Source organism: Macaca nemestrina, chromosome 17 (genome assembly GCF_043159975.1).
Source record: "Macaca nemestrina isolate mMacNem1 chromosome 17, mMacNem.hap1, whole genome shotgun sequence".
Lineage (NCBI taxonomy): Eukaryota > Metazoa > Chordata > Mammalia > Primates > Cercopithecidae > Macaca > Macaca nemestrina.
This window is the reverse complement of record NC_092141.1, coordinates 38,755,083-38,772,374: the sequence shown is the minus strand read 5'-3', so window position 1 is coordinate 38,772,374 and position 17,292 is coordinate 38,755,083. Positions and strand designations below refer to the sequence as shown.

Genomic DNA, 17,292 nt, shown 5'->3' with positions numbered 1-17,292 from the left:
TTTTTACCAATCAGATCTCACGTGAACTAACACCAGCAAGAAACTCACTCATTACCACAAGGAAAACACCAAGACATTCATGAGGGATCTGCCCCCATTACCCAAACACCTTTTGCTAGACTCCACCTTCAACATTGGGAGTATATTTTTACACGAGATTTGGAGGCACAAATATCCAAACTTTATCAATACGCTCTGTAATTTCTTTTTCTTTCTTTCTTTTTTTTTTTTTTTTTTTTGAGAAGTTTAGCTCTTGTTGCCCAGGCTGGAGTGCAGTGGCGCGATCTGGGCTCACTGCAACCTCTGCCTTCCAGTTTCAAGTGATTCTCCTGCCTCAGCCTCCCAAGAAGCTGGGACTAGAGGCACGTGCCACCACACCCAGCTAATTTTTTGTATTTTTAGTAGAGACGGGGTTTCACCATGTTGGCCAGGATGGTCTCGATCTCTTGACCTTGTGATCTGCTTGCCTCGACCTCTCAAAGTACTGGAATTCCAGGCATGAGCCACTGCACCTTACCAATAGACTCTATTTCTTAAAAAAATTATTTTTTGTAGAGATGAGGTCTCACTTTGTTGCTTAGGCTGATCTTGAACTCCTGACCTTAAGTGGTCCTTCCATTTTGGCCTCCCAAAGTGCTGTGATTATATGTGTGAGGCACTGCACCCGACCTCAGTAGGCTTTTATGGCTTATGCCTTCTGTGCTTTTAAAACTATTTCAACTTAATTTTCTACTCTAATTGTTTGTTGTAGTTCATATATGTATGTAAGTGTATATATATATGTAGGGTGTGCAAATATAGTGTGTGTATATATGTAGTATCTGTGTGTATGTGTGTGTATATAGTGTGTGTGTGTATATATATACATTTTTTGTTTATTTCGAGATAGGGTCCACTCTCTTATCCAGGCTGGAGTGCAGTGGTGCAATCATGGCTCACTGGAGCCTTGACCTTCTGGGCTCAATTGATCTGCCCGCCTCAGCCTGCTGAGCAGCTGGGACTACAGGTGCGCCACCACCACATCCAACTAATTTTTTTTTTTTTTTTTTTTTTTTTTGTAGAGGTGGGATTTTACCATATTGCCCAGGCTGGTCTCGAACCCCTGGGCTCAAGAGATCTGCCTACCTCAGCCTCCCAAGTGTTGGGATTACAGATGTGATCCGCTGTGCCCGGCCTATATTACTATGTCGTATGCTGCAGAACCTCTTTTGGAAACAAACTGGGATATAAAAAATACTCAAGTGCGACTTTCAGGAACTTATTCTTCATAGTAAGACAATGCCATTGAAACTTACTGTGTTTCATAAGAAGCGGAAGTACTGGCTCTACATTTATTTTTGCTTTTCCATTCTGAGGATGGGAGGGAGAGGGATCTAAAATAAATTTTGAGTACCATTGCGTTTGAACAATAATAGCTAATTAGCCTAATTCCTTTCAGAAGGGAAATCAGCATGCATGAGATCATTTCTTGCCATGTAAATTAAAATTCTAAATTCGTGAGTTTGGCTCTTTAAGAGAAACCAGACCTACTTGACTGCAGTCGTCCTAGATGGCCATAAGACAGGAAGTAAAGGGCCAGGCGCGGTGACTCACACCTGTAATCCCAGCACTCTGGGAGGCTGAGGCGGGCGGATCACAAGGTCAGGAGAACGAGATCATCCTGGCTAACACGGTGAAACCCCGTCTCTACTAAAAATACAAAAGACTTAGCCGGGCGTGGTGGCGGGCACCTGTAGTCCCAGCTACTCGGGAGGCTGAGGCAGGAGAATGAACCCGGGAGGCGGAGCTTGCAGTGAGCCGAGATCGCCCCACTGTGCTCCAGCCTAGGCAACAGAGCGAGACTCCGTCACAAAAAAAAAAAAAACAAAGAAAAGGACAGGAAGTAAACAGGTAACAGGCAGATGTTAAAAGCTTTGCTTCATTCTTGTGTCGAGAGGACCTTTTTGACTTTTTCTCCCTCTCCCTAGGTAAATAATCCCAGCATCCTTGTGTTTTCATTAATGTGAGATTTAAAAAATTGTGGCAGGAGTTTTTTGTTTTGTTTTGTTTCTTTTAGGTGGAGTTTCGCTCTTGTTGCCCAGACTGGAGTGCAATGGCACGATTTTGGTTCACCGCAACCTCTGCCTTCCGGGTTCAAGCAATTCTCCTGCCTCAGCCTCCCCAGTAGCTGGGATTACAGGCATGCTCCGCCACTCCTGGCTAATTTTTTATTTTTAGTAGAGACGGGGTTTCTTCATGTTGGTCAGGCTGGTCTCAAACTCCCGACCTCAGGTAATCCACCCGCCTCGGCCTCCCAGAGCTCTGGGATTGCAGGCATGAGCCACTGAGCCTGGCCTGTGGCAGGAGTTTAAAAGTTAAAATGTACTTTATTTATTTGTTTATTTTATTTTTTTTGAGATGGAGTCTCACTCTGTTGCCCAATCTCAACTCACTGCAAGCTCCACCTCCCAGGTTGTTGCCCTTCTCCTGCCTCAGCCTCCCGAGTAGCTGGGACTACAGTCGCCCGCCACCATGCCCAGCTAATTTTTTTATTATTTTAGTAGAGATGGGGTTTCACCATGTTAGCCAGGATGGTCTCGATCTCCTGACCTCGTGATCCGTCTGCCTCGGCCTCCCAAAGTGCTGGGATTACAGGCGTAAGCCACTGCGCCCTGCCTAAAATGTACTTTAAAAAAATAGCTTGTCCTCTGAAGAAGATCACATGTCGTCGGGAACAACTGTTTGTGAAGAAAGTTCTGAAATATTCTTGGGGGGCAGCTAGTACAAATGCTGCTCTCCCATTTTCAGGAGTTTTGAAGTTGTAGGGAAGATACTACGTTTTTGATCGTCTGAAATGTTTCTTCATTACCTGTTTCTTTTTTTTTCTTTTTCATAGAGATATGAACTGTGTCCCCATCAGGATGGAGCCTAAAAAAGAATAGATAATAGGGGTAAGTGCAGAGATTTCTTGAAAAAATTTTTATTGAAAACTGGGCCGGTGGAGTATCTTCAAATACCTGGCAGTTTATTTTATTTCATCAAATTAAACAGCGTTTTCTACTCATGTTTAACAGTAGTGGCTATAATTTATGAATCCTTATTGTATTGACTCACAATTTTTCTACTTGTGTACAAACAAGCATTGGATATTTTATGCAGAATGATCTATTAAATACACACTTCTAATTAAAATTCTTATTTTTTTGTCTGGGCGAGGTAGCTCACACCTGTAATCCTAGCACTTTGGAAGGCTGAGGGAGGCGGATCACCTGAGGTCAGGAGTTCGAATCCAGCCTGGCCAACATAGTGAAACCTGGTTTCTACTAAAAATAGAAAAATTAGCCGGGTGTGATGGTGCGTGCCTGTAGACCCAGCTACTTGGGAGGCTGAGGCAGGAGAGTTGCTTGAAGTCGGGGAGTGGAGGTTGCAGTGAGCCAAGATTGCGCCATTGTCCATTAGCCTGCTGTCTCAAAAAAAAAAAAAAAAAAAAAAAAGTCTATTTTTGAAAATGGATATAGCTTCTTGTGTTAGGAATTTTTTTTTTGAAAAATGAGCCGCATTTTGTTGTTGTTAGCCCTAAAATCTGTTGTTTTAGATTCTTTTTTCTCTTTTGTACATCTCTAGACAGATGATGTTCCTAGTGAATATTAATTTTATTTAACTCTGAGGATCTTTGTTGCTTGAATATAAGGAAATGTTGACTTTTAGGTGGGGTGTGCTGCCCGACATCTGTAATCCCAGCTCTTTGAGAGGCCAAGGTAGGAGGCTCACTGGAGCATAGGAGTATGAGACCAGCCTGGGCAACATAGGGAGACCTTGGTCTCCGCAAAAGTAAATATAAAAAATAAAAATAAAAAGACTTAGTTACACATGGTGGCAAGCGCCTGTAGTTCCAGCTACTTGGGAAGCTGAGTCAGGAGGATGACTTGAGCCTGGGAGGTCGAGGCTGCAGTGAGCCATGGTCATACCACTGTACTTCAGTCCCTGGGACTGGTGAGAGTGACACTCTGTTTCAAGAAAACAAACAAAAAAAAGAACGAAAGAAAGAAAGAAATGCTGACTTCTGTATCACGTTTTGGTGTGCTTTCCTATGGACTCTTGTGTATTCCTCATTTTCTTCTCCACTTTTAGTTATCTTTGTCAGATAAATCATATTTTTGTACAACTCAGTACTATTCTGAAATGTGTACATGTGAATTTATTAGACCCTGGCATATGTGATGAGGCAGCTAAAAAAAGGAGAGGTTTAGCTATTATTACTATACTCTTCTCCAGTTTGGGTAGCCACCTCTAAAGTAGTTTTGCCATTGACTAGAGTAATGGTGTGAGTAGATAAAAGGGAAAAATACAATGATTTTGGCTAGCTATATATATTTTATGGTTTAATTTTCAGACTATGTTATAGAGTCAGATTGTACAAAATTTGAAAATATATTCAAAATCCTTCCTGTTACTCCTCTTCCTCATCTGCCCAGTTTATCAATAGCATTCCTGCTACCATGTAATTATTACTTTCTTGCATGTCTTTCTAGGTTTCTTTTGCATATTCAAATGTGAATAGACAAATGTTTACTCCCTCCATCTTTATACAAATGGGTTAATATTATATACTCTTCTGCATCTTAACTTATTTCACTGAACAATTTACCTTGTTTTGTTTTGTTTTGTTTTTGGAGATTTTTCTTTTCTTTTTTCTTGAATTTTCTTTTTTTATTTGAAGCTTCGCTCATTTGCCCAGGCTGGAATGCAGTAGTGCAGTCTCAGCTCACTGCAACCACCACCTTCTGGGCTCAAGCGATACTCCTGCCTCAGCCTCCCAAGTTGCTGGGATTACAGGTATGCGCCACCACGCCCAGCCAATTTTTATATTTGTAGTAGAGATGGGGTTTCATGATGTTGGCCAGGCTGGTGTTGAACTCCTGACCTCAAATGATCCTACTGCCTCGGCCTTCCAAAGTACTGAGATTACAGGCGTCAGCCTCCGCACCCGGCATGAACAATTTATCCTGTTATCAGTCTAGAGCTTTCTTTTCCTTTTTAACCATGTTATCTAATTGATCAGTTGTTGATGCACTTTCTGATCTTCTACTTTGATGACTAACTCTTGTATATGTTTCATTTGCTTGTATACAAGCATATCTATAGGATTATTAATTTCCATAGCTGGAAACATTGGGTCAAAGGAGTGTTGCAATTAATTTTGATAGATAGTGCCAAATTATTCTCCCTATAGTTTTACGAATATGTTTTCCCAGTTTTACCAATATATGAATAAAAAAGCTGTTCTTCATACCTTTGGTAATCTAACAACAGGTAAAAGTTTGTATATCCAACAGTAGTTTTGCATTTCTGTTAGTATTAGTGAAGTTGACATTTTTTAATAGTTTGAAGAGCAATTTGTTCTTTTCTGTGGTCTGCTTTTTGACTTGGTTGTTTTTTTTTTTTTTTTTTTTTTTTTTTTTTTGAGACAGGGTCTCCCTCTGTCACGTAGGCTGGAGTGTAGTGGCTTGATCTTGGCTCACTGCAGCCTCTGCCTCCCCCGTTCAAGGGACTCCCCTGTCTCACTCACCCGAATAGCTGGGATTATAGGCGCAGGCCACCATGCCCGGCTGATTTTTTTATTTTTAGTAGAGACGGGATCCACCCACCTCAGCCTCCCAAAGTGGTGGGACTGCAGGTGTGAGCACCGTGCCCAGCCACAGTTGTTGATTTTTTTAGTGTGATTTATTGGAGCTTTCATAAGGAGCCCCTCATATATTATTATGCTGTTTTCATATGAGTTGGACTAATTTTTGCCCATCTGGCTAGTCTTTATTTATATTGTGCTTTTGAAAAAAACTTTTTTTTTTTTTTTTTTTTTTTTTTTTTTACTATGCATGGGTTTTTTACTTCATTTTGTTCAATTTATTAATCTTTCACGGTGTCTGTATTTTGAGTTATTAGTTAGAAAGGCCTTCACTATTCCAAACTTCTGTTTTGTTTTGTTTTTAAATGACAGGTTTTCATTCTGTTGTTCGGGCTGGAGTGCAAGTAGCAGGATCCTAGCTCACTGTAGCTTTGTAGTCCCGGGCTCAAGTGATCTTCCTGCCTCAGCTTTGAGAGTGTTGGGATGACAGGAATGAGCCACTGCACCTGGTGTAAACCTTCCATCTTATTACATGTTTTGCATTTGTCTTTCCTATTCTGGTTTGTTTCACTCATTCCATTCTACCCTCTCTATTAGCTTAAAAAAAAGTTAATGTTACTATATACTTTTTTCCTCCTTCTGAATCCTCGGAAACTCTTAGGATACTGTAAATTCACTTGTCCATCTCCTGACATGTATTTTATTTTTGTCATGTACTTTCATTCTCTGTTTCTTTAAGAATTATAGTGGTTTTGTCAGGTGTTTGTTGAGGATTATGCTTGTCACTTAAAATGAAACAGTTTGTGTAAATTTGATGTCATTTTTCTTTGAATTCTATATAGAACTTCGTGAGAAACTGAAACTTTTCTGGGAAAATTTCTGATAAATTTGTTTTCTGGCAAAATTATAGGGACATTCCTTTTTCTCTCCTTTCTCTTTTCTGTCTTCCCTCCCTCCCTTCCTCTCTTTCTCTCTTTCTTTTTTTTTTTTTTTAGCAGTGTATCACTTTGTTGCCCAGTGAGCCAAGATCAATATGCGAGAGTGCAGTGATGCAGTCATAGCTCACTGCAGCTTGAAATGCCGGGTTCAAATGCTCCTCCTGCCTCAGCCTCCTGAACAGGTGGGACCACAGGCACACCATGCCTGGATAATATTTTTTCTTTTTCTATTTTTTGTAGAGACAAGCGGTCTCGCTTTGTTGCCGAGGCTGGTCTTGAACATCTGGGCTCAAGCTATCCTCCTGTCTTATCCTCCCAAAGTATTGGGATTATAGGCCTGAGCCCTTGGGCCCAGCCTATTTTTATATACTTAAGTCAATTTTGGTGCGCTCTATTTTTCCAAGACTACTTTGTACAAGTTGCTGAAACTGTTGGACTAACATTGCCAATAGTATTTATTTATTTATTTATTTATTTATTTTTGAGATGGAGTCTTGCTCTGTCACCCAAGCTGGAGTGCAGTGGCACGATCTCGGCTCACTGCAGACTCCACCTCACAGGTTCAAGTGATTCTCTGCCTCAGCCTCCCAAGTAGCTGGGATTACAGGCAGGCACCACCACGCCCAGCTAATTTTTTTATTTTTAGTAGAGAGAGGATCTTGCCATGTTGGCCAGTCTGGTCTTGAACTTCTGTCCTCGGGTGAACCACCCGCCTTGGCCTCCCAGAGTGCTGGGATTACAGGCGCACACCACTGCACACGGCCGCCAATAGTATTTTATTATTATTTTGTTAATTTTGCTGGCATTGGTGGTTGTTACCCCATTGTTATTCCTGATGTTGGTGAATTTTTTTTTAACTTAATTTTTTTTTTTTTTTTTTTTTGGAGATGGAGCCTTGCTCTTGTTACCCAGGCTGGAGTGCAGTGGCAGGATGTCGGCTCACTGCAACCTCCGCCTCCCCGGTTCAAGTGATTCTCCTGCCTCAGCCTCCTGAGTAACTGGGATTACAGGTGCACACCACCACACATAGCTAATTTTTTGTATTTTTAGTAGAGACGGGGTTTCACCATGTTGGCCAAGCTGGTCATGAACTCTGGACCTCACGTGATCCACCCGCCTCGGCCTCCCAAAGTGCTGAGATTACAGGCGTGAGCCACCACACCCGGCCAGATGTTGGTGATTTGTGTTCTGGATTTTTCTGTTTTAATTTTAATTTTTATTTTTTTGACCAGTCCAAATAGAATTGCTCAGTTTTGTTGACCTTTTTAAAGAAAGTTTTGGGCTTGTTAATTTTTTATGCCATCTCCCTGTTTTCTATTTTGTTAAACTTCTGCTCTTTATTATTTCCTTCCTACTACTTACTATGTGTTATATTTTCCTCTTCTTTTCTAACTTATAAAGGTGGAAACTTAAGTCTTTTCTTTTTTTTTTTTTTTTTTTTTTGAGACGGAGTCTCGCTCTGCCGCCCAGGCTGGAGTGCAGTGGCCAGATCTCGGCTCACTGCAAGCTCCACATCCCGGGTTCATGCCATTCTCCTGCCTCAGCCTCCCAAGTATCTGGGACTACAGGCGCCCGCCACCTCGCCCGGCTAGTTTTTTGTATTTTTTAGTAGAGACGGGGTTTCACCGTGTCAGCCAGGATGGTCTCGATCTCCTGACCTCATGATCCGCCCGTCTCGGCCTACCAAAGTGCTGTGATTACAGGCTTGAGCCACCGCGCCCGGCCAAGTCTTTTCTTTTAGATATTCTTTTCTAATGAAAATATATATGCTGGAAGTTCCTCTCTGTTGCTTTTATTGAATCCCACAAGTTGTGTTTTTTTGTTTTTGTTTTTGCCACTGTTGTTGTTGTTTTGGGACAGGGTCTCAATTTGTCACCCAGGCTGGAGGGCAGTGGTGTGATCTCGGCTTACTGAAGCCCCAACCTCCTGGGTTCAAGCGATCCTCCTGTCTTAGCCCCTCAGGTAGCTGGGACTACGGGTGCACGCCACCTTATCTGGCTAATGTTTTGTATTTCTCGTAGAGTCAGGGTTGCACCATGTTGCCCAGGCTGGTCTCAAGCTCCTGAGCTCAAGCCATTAACAGGCGTCAGCCACCACTGCCCCAGCCTACATCTCAAGTTTTGATAAATTTCATATTTGTTGCCATTCCGTTCAAGACATTTTCCACTTTCCCTTGTGCCTTTCTCTTCACTGTCTTGGTCTGTCTTGGACAGAAGTAGAAGTCTTCTGCTGTTTGTTCTTAACATTGATTTTCCCTCTTACTTCTCTTCTGGTTTTTTGTGATTAGTTTTTAGCACTGTATTTTAATCAGTTTAACAATGCAACAGTTAGTATTGCATTTAAATTTAATTAATTACATTAAATTGCCTTAAATTGCCTTTTGGCCATATCTCTTCCTATATAGATAAGTATTTATATTTATATAGCGGTTGCTGTAGGGATTGTAATTTTCTTATCAGTAAATTGAGTCTACTGAGTGTGTCCCTTTTTTGTTTTTTTTTCTTTTTGAGACAGAGTCTTGCTGTGTTGTCCAGGCTGGACTGCAGTGGCAGCATCTTGGGTCACTGCAAGCTCCACCTCCCAGGTTCAAGCAGTCCTCCTGCCTCAGCCTCCTGCGTGGCTGGGACTACAGGCACACACAACTGCACTCAGCTAATTTTTGTATTTTTAGTGGAGACATGGTTTCGCTGTATTGGCCAGGCTGCTCTGAAACTCCTGACTTCAAGTGATCTGCCCGCCTTGGCTATCCAAAGTGTTGGGATGACAGGCGTGAGCCGCCACACCCGGCCTGTGTGTACCACTGAACACGAAATGTAGAATGAAACCGTAGAGACTTATTTCACCTGTTGCGTTTCCAGTCTTTGTTATAGTTTTATCAGAAAGCTACACACATTCACAAACCAACCAGTGTTTTAATCTTTAATGTAAATGGTCATTTGCATTGTAAATGAGTGGGAAGGCATTAACGTTTTATATGTTCATTATATATTCAGTGTGCCTACGTGTTTATCGCTCTTCATGTTTTTCTTCAGTCCTGAGCTTCCTTCTGGAATCATTTTCCTATTACCCAAGGAAAATTGTTTGGTGTTCCCTTTAATGGAAATCTTTTTAAAAATGTATTCTATCTTTATTTAGTAATCTACTTTTTCGTTTGATAACTTGCCTTTTGTTTTTAAAATTTTCATTTCTTTCCCTTAGTTTTCTGTAGTTTTATTAATGTCCCTTGGTGTATATCTTTCTTTACTTTGATTTATAGTGGTTCTTCAGTCAGTGGCTTTGGGTTTTCTGTTCTGGAAAATTTTTAGGTATTATCAATATATAAAAGAATATTAATATTGATAGTGAATCTTGGTATACATTTAGTGAATAAAATTAACCTGTAGGAAACTCTTTATATTTTTAACACCTTTAGTTAGTTGGATTTTGGCCCCAATTATACATTTTGTGATGATGACTTTGTTTCTCATATTCTGCTGAATTCCTATCACCCATTTATTTATTTTCATTTTTATTTACTGGGAAACAGTAAAATTGAAGTAAGGCTGTTTTGTAACTCGCTTAAAAACCTTCAGAAAAATAAATTTCAATACAACTTTGGGAATTCTTTAGATTTGGTCACTGTTTGCTGTCACACAGGATCCTGGTGTTGGTACCATTTGATTGGGTGTTACATATTTGTATCCATGTTCCTTTGAAGGGTCAGTATGTCTGATGTCCCGAGTGTCTATTTCTCATTCTGTTTAATGGTAGATATTCATACACTGAAGCTTTAAGGCTTATTTTTCTTTTAGTTTCTAATTTTAAATTATGATCTTTCCCTTGTTGAATGGGGCTATTTCTTTTTAAAATAAATACTACAAGGGTCCCCTGTCTTACGAAATGAGCAGCTTAGGCCTCTAATACTCTGGTCCTTGTATATGAATTACTTAAGAGTGTGTATCTGTATATCCTTTGATGCTGAATGCTTTGATTTATTTTAATGACTAGCAAAAATTTTGAGATTATAAAATTGAACATTTTTCTTCGTAGGTGTAATAAGCATATTGAAATGTTCATTTTCTAAATGAGAGATGATGTGTATAAAATTTTAAAAATGGACTTTGAAGAGTGTGCAAATAGAATTTTCTAATTGCTAATTATAGACATGATGTTATCCCATTTGGTAGTTGAGAAAAAATGTCTAACAATTTAATAAGATTGTATAATCTTTACATTTGCATGGAATTTGAATTTTTTAGAGTGATTTTTATCTAGTTTACACCAGTTAGATGTGGCACCACCAACTTTTAAACACCTCAAATAACTCTCATCTTCATTCTTAATTATGCAATGGTACAAGTGTTTTAAACAGAAATGTGAGATGCTCTTTAGTAATGCTTTGAAAAGTGCATGAGTCTAATACTGACATTTCCTTTAATGTTTTTATTTTTTTCTTTGTTTGCTCTATCAAATATAATGTGCAGGAATTTTTTCTTATTGAACTGCAGAGATAAATTTTTAGAAAACTGTATACCTTAATACTGATGGTATAAAAGTCTTCTTGCTTTCCCTAGTGGCATAAAGTAACACTTCAAATATTTACCTTTCTATTCTTCACTGGTACAATCATGGCTCACTGCTTCCTGGAAGTCATGGGCTGCAGCAGTCCTCCTGCCTCAACTTCCTCACTAGGTGGGACCATAGACACATGCCACCAGGCCTGGCTAATTTCTTTGACTTTTCTCTAGAGACAGGGTTCACCTGTGTTTCCCAGCCTGGTCTCAGACTTCTAGACTCAAGTGAACCTGAACCTCCCGCTTTGACCTCTCAAATTGCTGAGATTACACGTATTAGTCACCACATCCGGCCTAAATTTCTTATGTGCCATGGTACTGCAAAACGCCATAATTAGGGGCAGCTGGATGGAAGGTGTAGGCGGACACTGTAGTGCCTTTTCAATATTTCTGTATATCTAAAATAATTTAAACAGAAAACATTTATTTTAAAACATGAAGGGGGTTATCCTTCCATAAGGGTAGAGTACAAAGGCAGGCTCATGGTGTTGTTGGAATTCAGAATGCTGGTGGCAGGACTGGGGGTGCTGGGAGGGGCTGGACATGGTTGACTTTGTGATCTGGGGACTAGTGTGTTCCATCCGTGAATGTCTTTCGAGGTGCACACTTTCTTAATAAATTTTCATAAGTTTAACAAAAAATAAAATGAGAATGTGAAGCTGGCTCGGGTTGTTCAGAAGGGACGCGGACCCAGCAGCTCTGTTCGAAATCATAATGGGGGAACCAAGGGCCCCCTATATCCAAGTCCGTCGGGAGCCGGGGCATCGAGTTCCACTCCAGGAATCTCCAGGAACCCTGAGGTCTTCCCTGAGCCGGGGCCGGGCTGGGCACATCCTGAGTGCCCACAGGGTAGATGTCTTCCCGGACAGCCCCACCAGGACAAGATGTGGAAGAACAAGGTGCCCATGGTGGGGAAACTAACCAAATGGGCCGCTGGAACCGGGCTGGTGGGCCTGGAGGGGCCTGCCTGTCCCCCTTGCAGAGGGTCGTCCTGCCACTTGAAGCCAGCACAGGCCTAGGTGCCGAGAACCTTTGCTCCAGTTTGGCTGAAAGGAAAACAGTCGTGGTCAGTGTCTCCACTGAGCCCATGCAGGCCTTTCCTGGCCAGCCCCACCTGCCTAGGTCTCTGGAGTCCTCAGGGTCTCTGTGTGGCCCCGTGGTCTGACACTGAGGATGCACCTGTAGTCTGCTGATCCCAGGGGAGAGGTGTGTGCCACCTGGCATGGGGAAGCTCTGGGGGGATGGCAGGTGGCTCCTGGGACTGCCCCCAGGGTCCAGACTGGCTGGGGGCTTCCTACCACACACCCTCGTCCCAGGACTATTGGGCCAGGGATACAGCCCCCAATGAGAACTCAGGTGGGAAGGGACTTGGATGTCACCCAGCCCTTTGCCACCTCACATGGGGACCCATCTCCACAGTGGGTGATTGGACCCGGACATGGGTCACCCTCTGCCCTCCTGGGCTGCCCAGTCCATGCCAGGACTGAGCGTTCCCACATCTGGCTGAATTCTTGGCTCTAGCTCTCACCCGGGGTCCCGCTTGTGCCCTCTCCCTGAGTGCTCTGGGGTCAGGGACACCCGATTCCCTTGTCTCCCTGGCTCAAGGCTGGTTGTCCTGGCAACCTTGGAGGAGCGTGCAGCAGTGAGGGGCCTCTGCTGCTGTCTGAGGCTGTGGGTGCTTGCAGGGAGGGGTGGGGTTTCCCACAAATGGGTCTGGCTCATCTAGTGCCCTAGAGGGTCCTGTGATGGGGCGACAGAGACACTGTGGAATGTGGGAGGGGGCTTGTTGGAGGGTCATGCCCACATCCTCCTCCTGCGGGCACAACACATCCAGTACACACACACTGAGCGCCTGCCGTGAGGACCGGCGGGCCTCCTGTACTTTCTTAGAGTCCAGGAGGAAGAGGAGGAAGAAAAGGTGAAGAGGAAGGCCCAGGTAGTAGGGTTGCGGGTCTCGGGCACTCCCCCACTATTGACTGCCCCAGAGGGTGACATGGGAGGGGACATGGCACTGGAGCCCACCTGGGGGTGGCAGGTCCCCTTGCTTCCTTGTTAGTTTCTTCATAGAGGCCCTAAGATGCTTGAGCACAGAGTCATCATCCAACTCCCAGGTATAGAAGAACTGGTTCCGAAACCGTGCCCACAGGCCAGACCTGGATGTCTTCGTGAGGCGCTCTAGGGACAGGGGGGACATCAGGCCAGGAGAGTTCCCTGGGAGGGGGCACAGCTGATACCCTGTGACCACTTCAGTCTCCCACTGAGCCGTGCCAGAACCTTCTGTGGCCACCCCAGGGGTCCAGATGTGCACAGGAGACTGTGGCTGGGGGACAACCTGGGCAGGGAAGTGCTCAGGACACTCCTGACTTTCATCTGGGCCATGTGGGGGGCGGGCTTGGTGTCACTGTGCCTTGCCCAGCCCACCTGGTCAGACCTCCCTCTGGGCCAGAACAGAGGATCATGAGGACAGTGTGAGGAAGCTGCCCTCGGGTAAATCGGGGTCTGACCCCAGGGCTCCCCACGCCCCACTGGGCACACGGAGACTTACTCCTCTGAACTTTAAAGGCAATGCTTGTCATCGGCATCAACACCTGTTCTCCTTCCAGCAAATACACGTCCCACAGGCGCAGGATGAGCCCAAGAGAGATCTGTGAGGATAGCAGGTGTGGGAGACTGTAGCCCTTCCAGGCTGGGGCTGGTGGCTCGAGCTGAGCCCACTGGGGCTTCAGTCCCCAGAGTCAGTGATCTTCCCCATGAGGGTTTCCTGAGCCCTCCAGGGCGCTGGGTCAGACAAGGTCTTGCAGCTCCTCATGGGGGGCACTCATTGGATTGGGAGTGTGGCTCCTGGAGAGAGGGGCTTGCCCAGGGCTTGAGGCTTCCCTGATCCCTCCCAAGTCAGGTCTTGGCCCAGTCTGCCTGTAAGGTGGGGTCTGAGTCCCAGTTATTGCCCTGGGATGACCCCCCTTGGGCAGAGGGTTTTGTTTGGGTGTCCTGTGGGGACCCCCCTGTGGGCAGAGCCTCCTGTGGGCTGTGGGTGAGCCAGACCCCCGGGCTGGGGAAGCAGGGCACTGCAGGGCAAGGAGGGTCCCTGAGTCAGGGTCTCCCTGTGCCTTCTTACCCCGTCATTCAACATCTGGAGAAGCCAGCCTAAGGAGGAATCCTGCGCGCAAAGACCTTCCTTGTCCTGATGGGAGGAACAGAGGTGCTCAGGGCCCCCTGGGCTGCCCTAAAAACCTCCCTCTTCCAGGGCCTCTGAAGACCCTTCCCCTAGTGCAGAACACTGGGCGGTGTCCAGGGCTCCCCACAACACCGGCCCCTTCCCACACTCCCGGTGGACACACTGCCCTTTTCCCTGCTCTGCGGGAGCTGGGCCCCCATCCCTGTGCCTCTGTCCTATAGACCAACTCCCGGCCCATGGAGAACCCGACATCCCAGGTCAGCCAGTGGCTGGGACTCAGCCAGTCACCAGCGCCACGGGATGCAGGGCCTCTGGAGAAGAGCCCAAGCTTGCTCACCAGACGCCATAAACTCACCAGACGCCACATGGTCTTGGGTTGTGACGTGGGGACCACATGCTCCTGATGGTCTTGGAGCCCCTGGACTGTCCCGCCATTTGGGCTGTGGAATCCTGAGAATACCCCAGCCCATCAAGGAATCAGAGCCTTTCCCCAAGATGTGGAGCCATCAGCTGGAAGAGCTGGGCAGCTGGAGAGGCCCCCAAACCGCAAGGCCTTTCACCCTCCCATCTGGTGACCCCACCATGCAGCCTTTGCCCTGGGGAGGTGGGTCAGGAACATCCCCTGGAGTCTGGCTGCAGGTTTCCCTAGAGGCCTCCTGGACCAGGGTGCAAAAAGGGCAAGCCTGACTTGAGGCCACCACATGGCGGCCAGAACAGGGCGGGTTCTGGGTTTCCTGGTCGTCTCCTGGAAGTGGGGTCGGGCCAGGGGACACAGGATGGGGAGATGCTGCCACCTGGGCTTGGTCGGCCCATTCGTGGGCACCAAGGGCAGCAGGAGCCTGGGCAGCAGGAGCCTGGGCAGCTGGAGGGCAGGAGGACTCTCAGTGAGGGGAGAGTGAGCTGCACAGAATCAGAGCCAGAGGGCGTGGCAGCAGGACACAGAGGGTGGCCACGGGGAGGATGAGATGCCCTCCGCTGATGGGGATGAAAGGCGTCTGACTTGGGCTTTGGGGGTCAGCCGCGGACTCCTGTGGGACCCTCAGCAGAGACACCCTGAAGACTCCCAAGGAGCTGGCTACACAAGGAAGGTGCCTTGGCTGAAAGCCGAGATCACCTGGCCAGGGTGGCCGTCTCTGGGTCTGGCTGCATGAGGTCCCTTGGGCAGCTGTCCACCTACCCTGCAGGGAGTGCCTCTCACTGGCCAGCAGCTGCACCAGTGCCCAGAATGCATCCTCCTCAGGCAGATACAGGAGAAACAAGGCCGCGATGGGGCTCAGGTACCTGCAGTAGCCCACCTCCTGCAAGAGCCAGAGTCACTGTGAAAGGACATCACCTGGGAGGACTGAGGTCACCTGGGAGGACTCATGGCATTGGAGAGGGCAGAGGTGACTGGGGAGGCTTCCTCTGAAGAAGAGGCTTCCTCAGGGTGCAAATTCATTTCATGACAAGAGCCAAGTCCATCAGGCACTTCAGCACCTTGTCCATACTAACCTTAAAAGAAGCGATGGCACCCCACCAGACACCCACTCCTGTGAATAGGGAAATACTGCCCGGGAATGTCACTGCCGGGAATACTCACCGGGTTATACTCTGAATATGCCAGGAGGATGTAGAATAGTTCCCGCTGCCTAGGAGACAGAGAAAGGAGGCTTTTGTTTGTTTTGTGCAGATGCCGTTGGTTTCACTTTGTCCACAAAGCCTAACAACGAATCCCATTTCAGGTTCAGATGATTCACCAGATAAGCAGTGAGCTTCTCAGAGCCTTTGAAGAAATATTTCAGTAAAATCCACATCTGTGACATGCAGATAGCCCAGTCGTACAGTGGCTTGCCTGATCCTTTTCACTCTGAATGATTTTATTTTTTTTTCAGTTTGCACACACACCAGTTCAGTCTTTGGATGTACAGTTCCTCCACGGTTCTAAACCAATGGACAGAGTCTCCCGGCCACCGCTCCAGCCCCTCCTGGAGTGACTCCTTCATCTTCCAAGTCTCCAGGGTGGCCCCTATGCACCCAGCCTCTCCCCAGTCTGTCAACCCTTGGCCATCCAGACTACTTCTCAGTCCCTATGATTTGGTCTTTTCCAGAATGACCCAGGAAGGGGAATCCTACGTGGTAGCTTATTGGGGCTGGCTTCTTTCCCTCAGCAAAATGCATCTAGGATCCACCCACATTCATCCAGCCATCACTGGCTCGATCCCTTTTCTCACTGGGTCTTCCGTTTGGAGGGAGGACCGGTCTTGCTCTCCCCATTCCCGTGTTGAAGGCCATCCCCGACGTCTCCGTGTATGAGTGACAATGAATTAATCAGTGAACATCTTATGTGGATGTCAGTTTTCAAATCAGTGCGTTCAATATCTGAGACACTTTGGGGACACGTGGTTGAAGTCCATTGAGCTTTGTGAGCCACTGCCCAACTGGCTGCCAAAGTGGCTGTGCCATGTCACGTTCCCAGCAGACAAGGATAACAGTTTCCAGGACCCTAATTCCCCCAGCATTTGGTGATGTCACTGTTACCTCAGGAGGCTCAAGGGCCCTCTGTCCTGCCACCCTCCCGTGAGTCCTACCGTGGGTCCCCGTGGGTCCGGGAGAGCACCTTTCACCATTGTGCATGATTTTGTTTGCTGCCTTCTGTCTCCTCAGGATCCTCCTGGGTTCTGGCCCCACGTGTTCCAGTCTGGCCCAGGGCTTGGAACCAGGGAGGCGCTTGTTTCATGGTGCCAGCTGTTCCCTGGGCCAGGAGAGCTCTTGGCAGCTCTGTCATCCCTCCTAGGTGACCCTGGCTTCTGCTCTGGGGAATCTCCCATCCCTTTCGTTCACTCCATGTCTGCTGTGATCCTGTGGCTCCCATAGGCTTACTTGGCTCCGTATCGATCCCTGAAGAAGATGTGAGTCCTTAGTGTCTTGCTTATGTCCACGTTGATCTGGTGGATGTGTTCAGATGACCTCTTGCCCTTCTCCTTCATGACCTGTAGGGTAGGGCCAAAAGGAGGAAGCAGCCTCAGAACAGATGGAAGACTC

The 17,292-nt window shown here is 46.2% G+C and overlaps 1 protein-coding gene and 1 long non-coding RNA gene across 7 annotated transcripts in view; one reads left to right on the top strand and one right to left on the bottom strand.

Moving 5' to 3' along the window:
• The window catches only part of LOC139359537 (uncharacterized), an 86,595-nt gene that overhangs the window by 21,823 nt on the left and 47,480 nt on the right, over positions 1 to 17,292 (top strand). For 5 of the 6 annotated variants that reach the window (XR_011615580.1, XR_011615581.1, XR_011615584.1 and 2 more), the window contains one exon: positions 2,876 to 2,930. This is a non-coding gene — a long non-coding RNA (uncharacterized lncRNA). Of the gene's footprint in view, positions 1 to 1,130; positions 1,271 to 2,875; positions 2,931 to 17,292 lie in introns of those variants that run through there. The other variant, XR_011615582.1, reaches the window with a different exon arrangement.
• Positions 11,501 to 17,280, bottom strand: LOC139359535 (TBC1 domain family member 3D-like). Its single transcript, XM_071082655.1, has 8 exons — positions 17,131 to 17,280; positions 15,851 to 15,899; positions 15,449 to 15,569; positions 14,627 to 14,721; positions 14,212 to 14,277; positions 13,642 to 13,741; positions 13,119 to 13,271; positions 11,501 to 12,142 (listed from the first exon to the last, which is right to left on the bottom strand). Exons 1-8 carry the CDS (start codon positions 17,235 to 17,237, stop codon positions 11,727 to 11,729), a joined length of 1,107 nt encoding a protein of 368 aa, XP_070938756.1. The 5' UTR covers positions 17,238 to 17,280; the 3' UTR covers positions 11,501 to 11,726.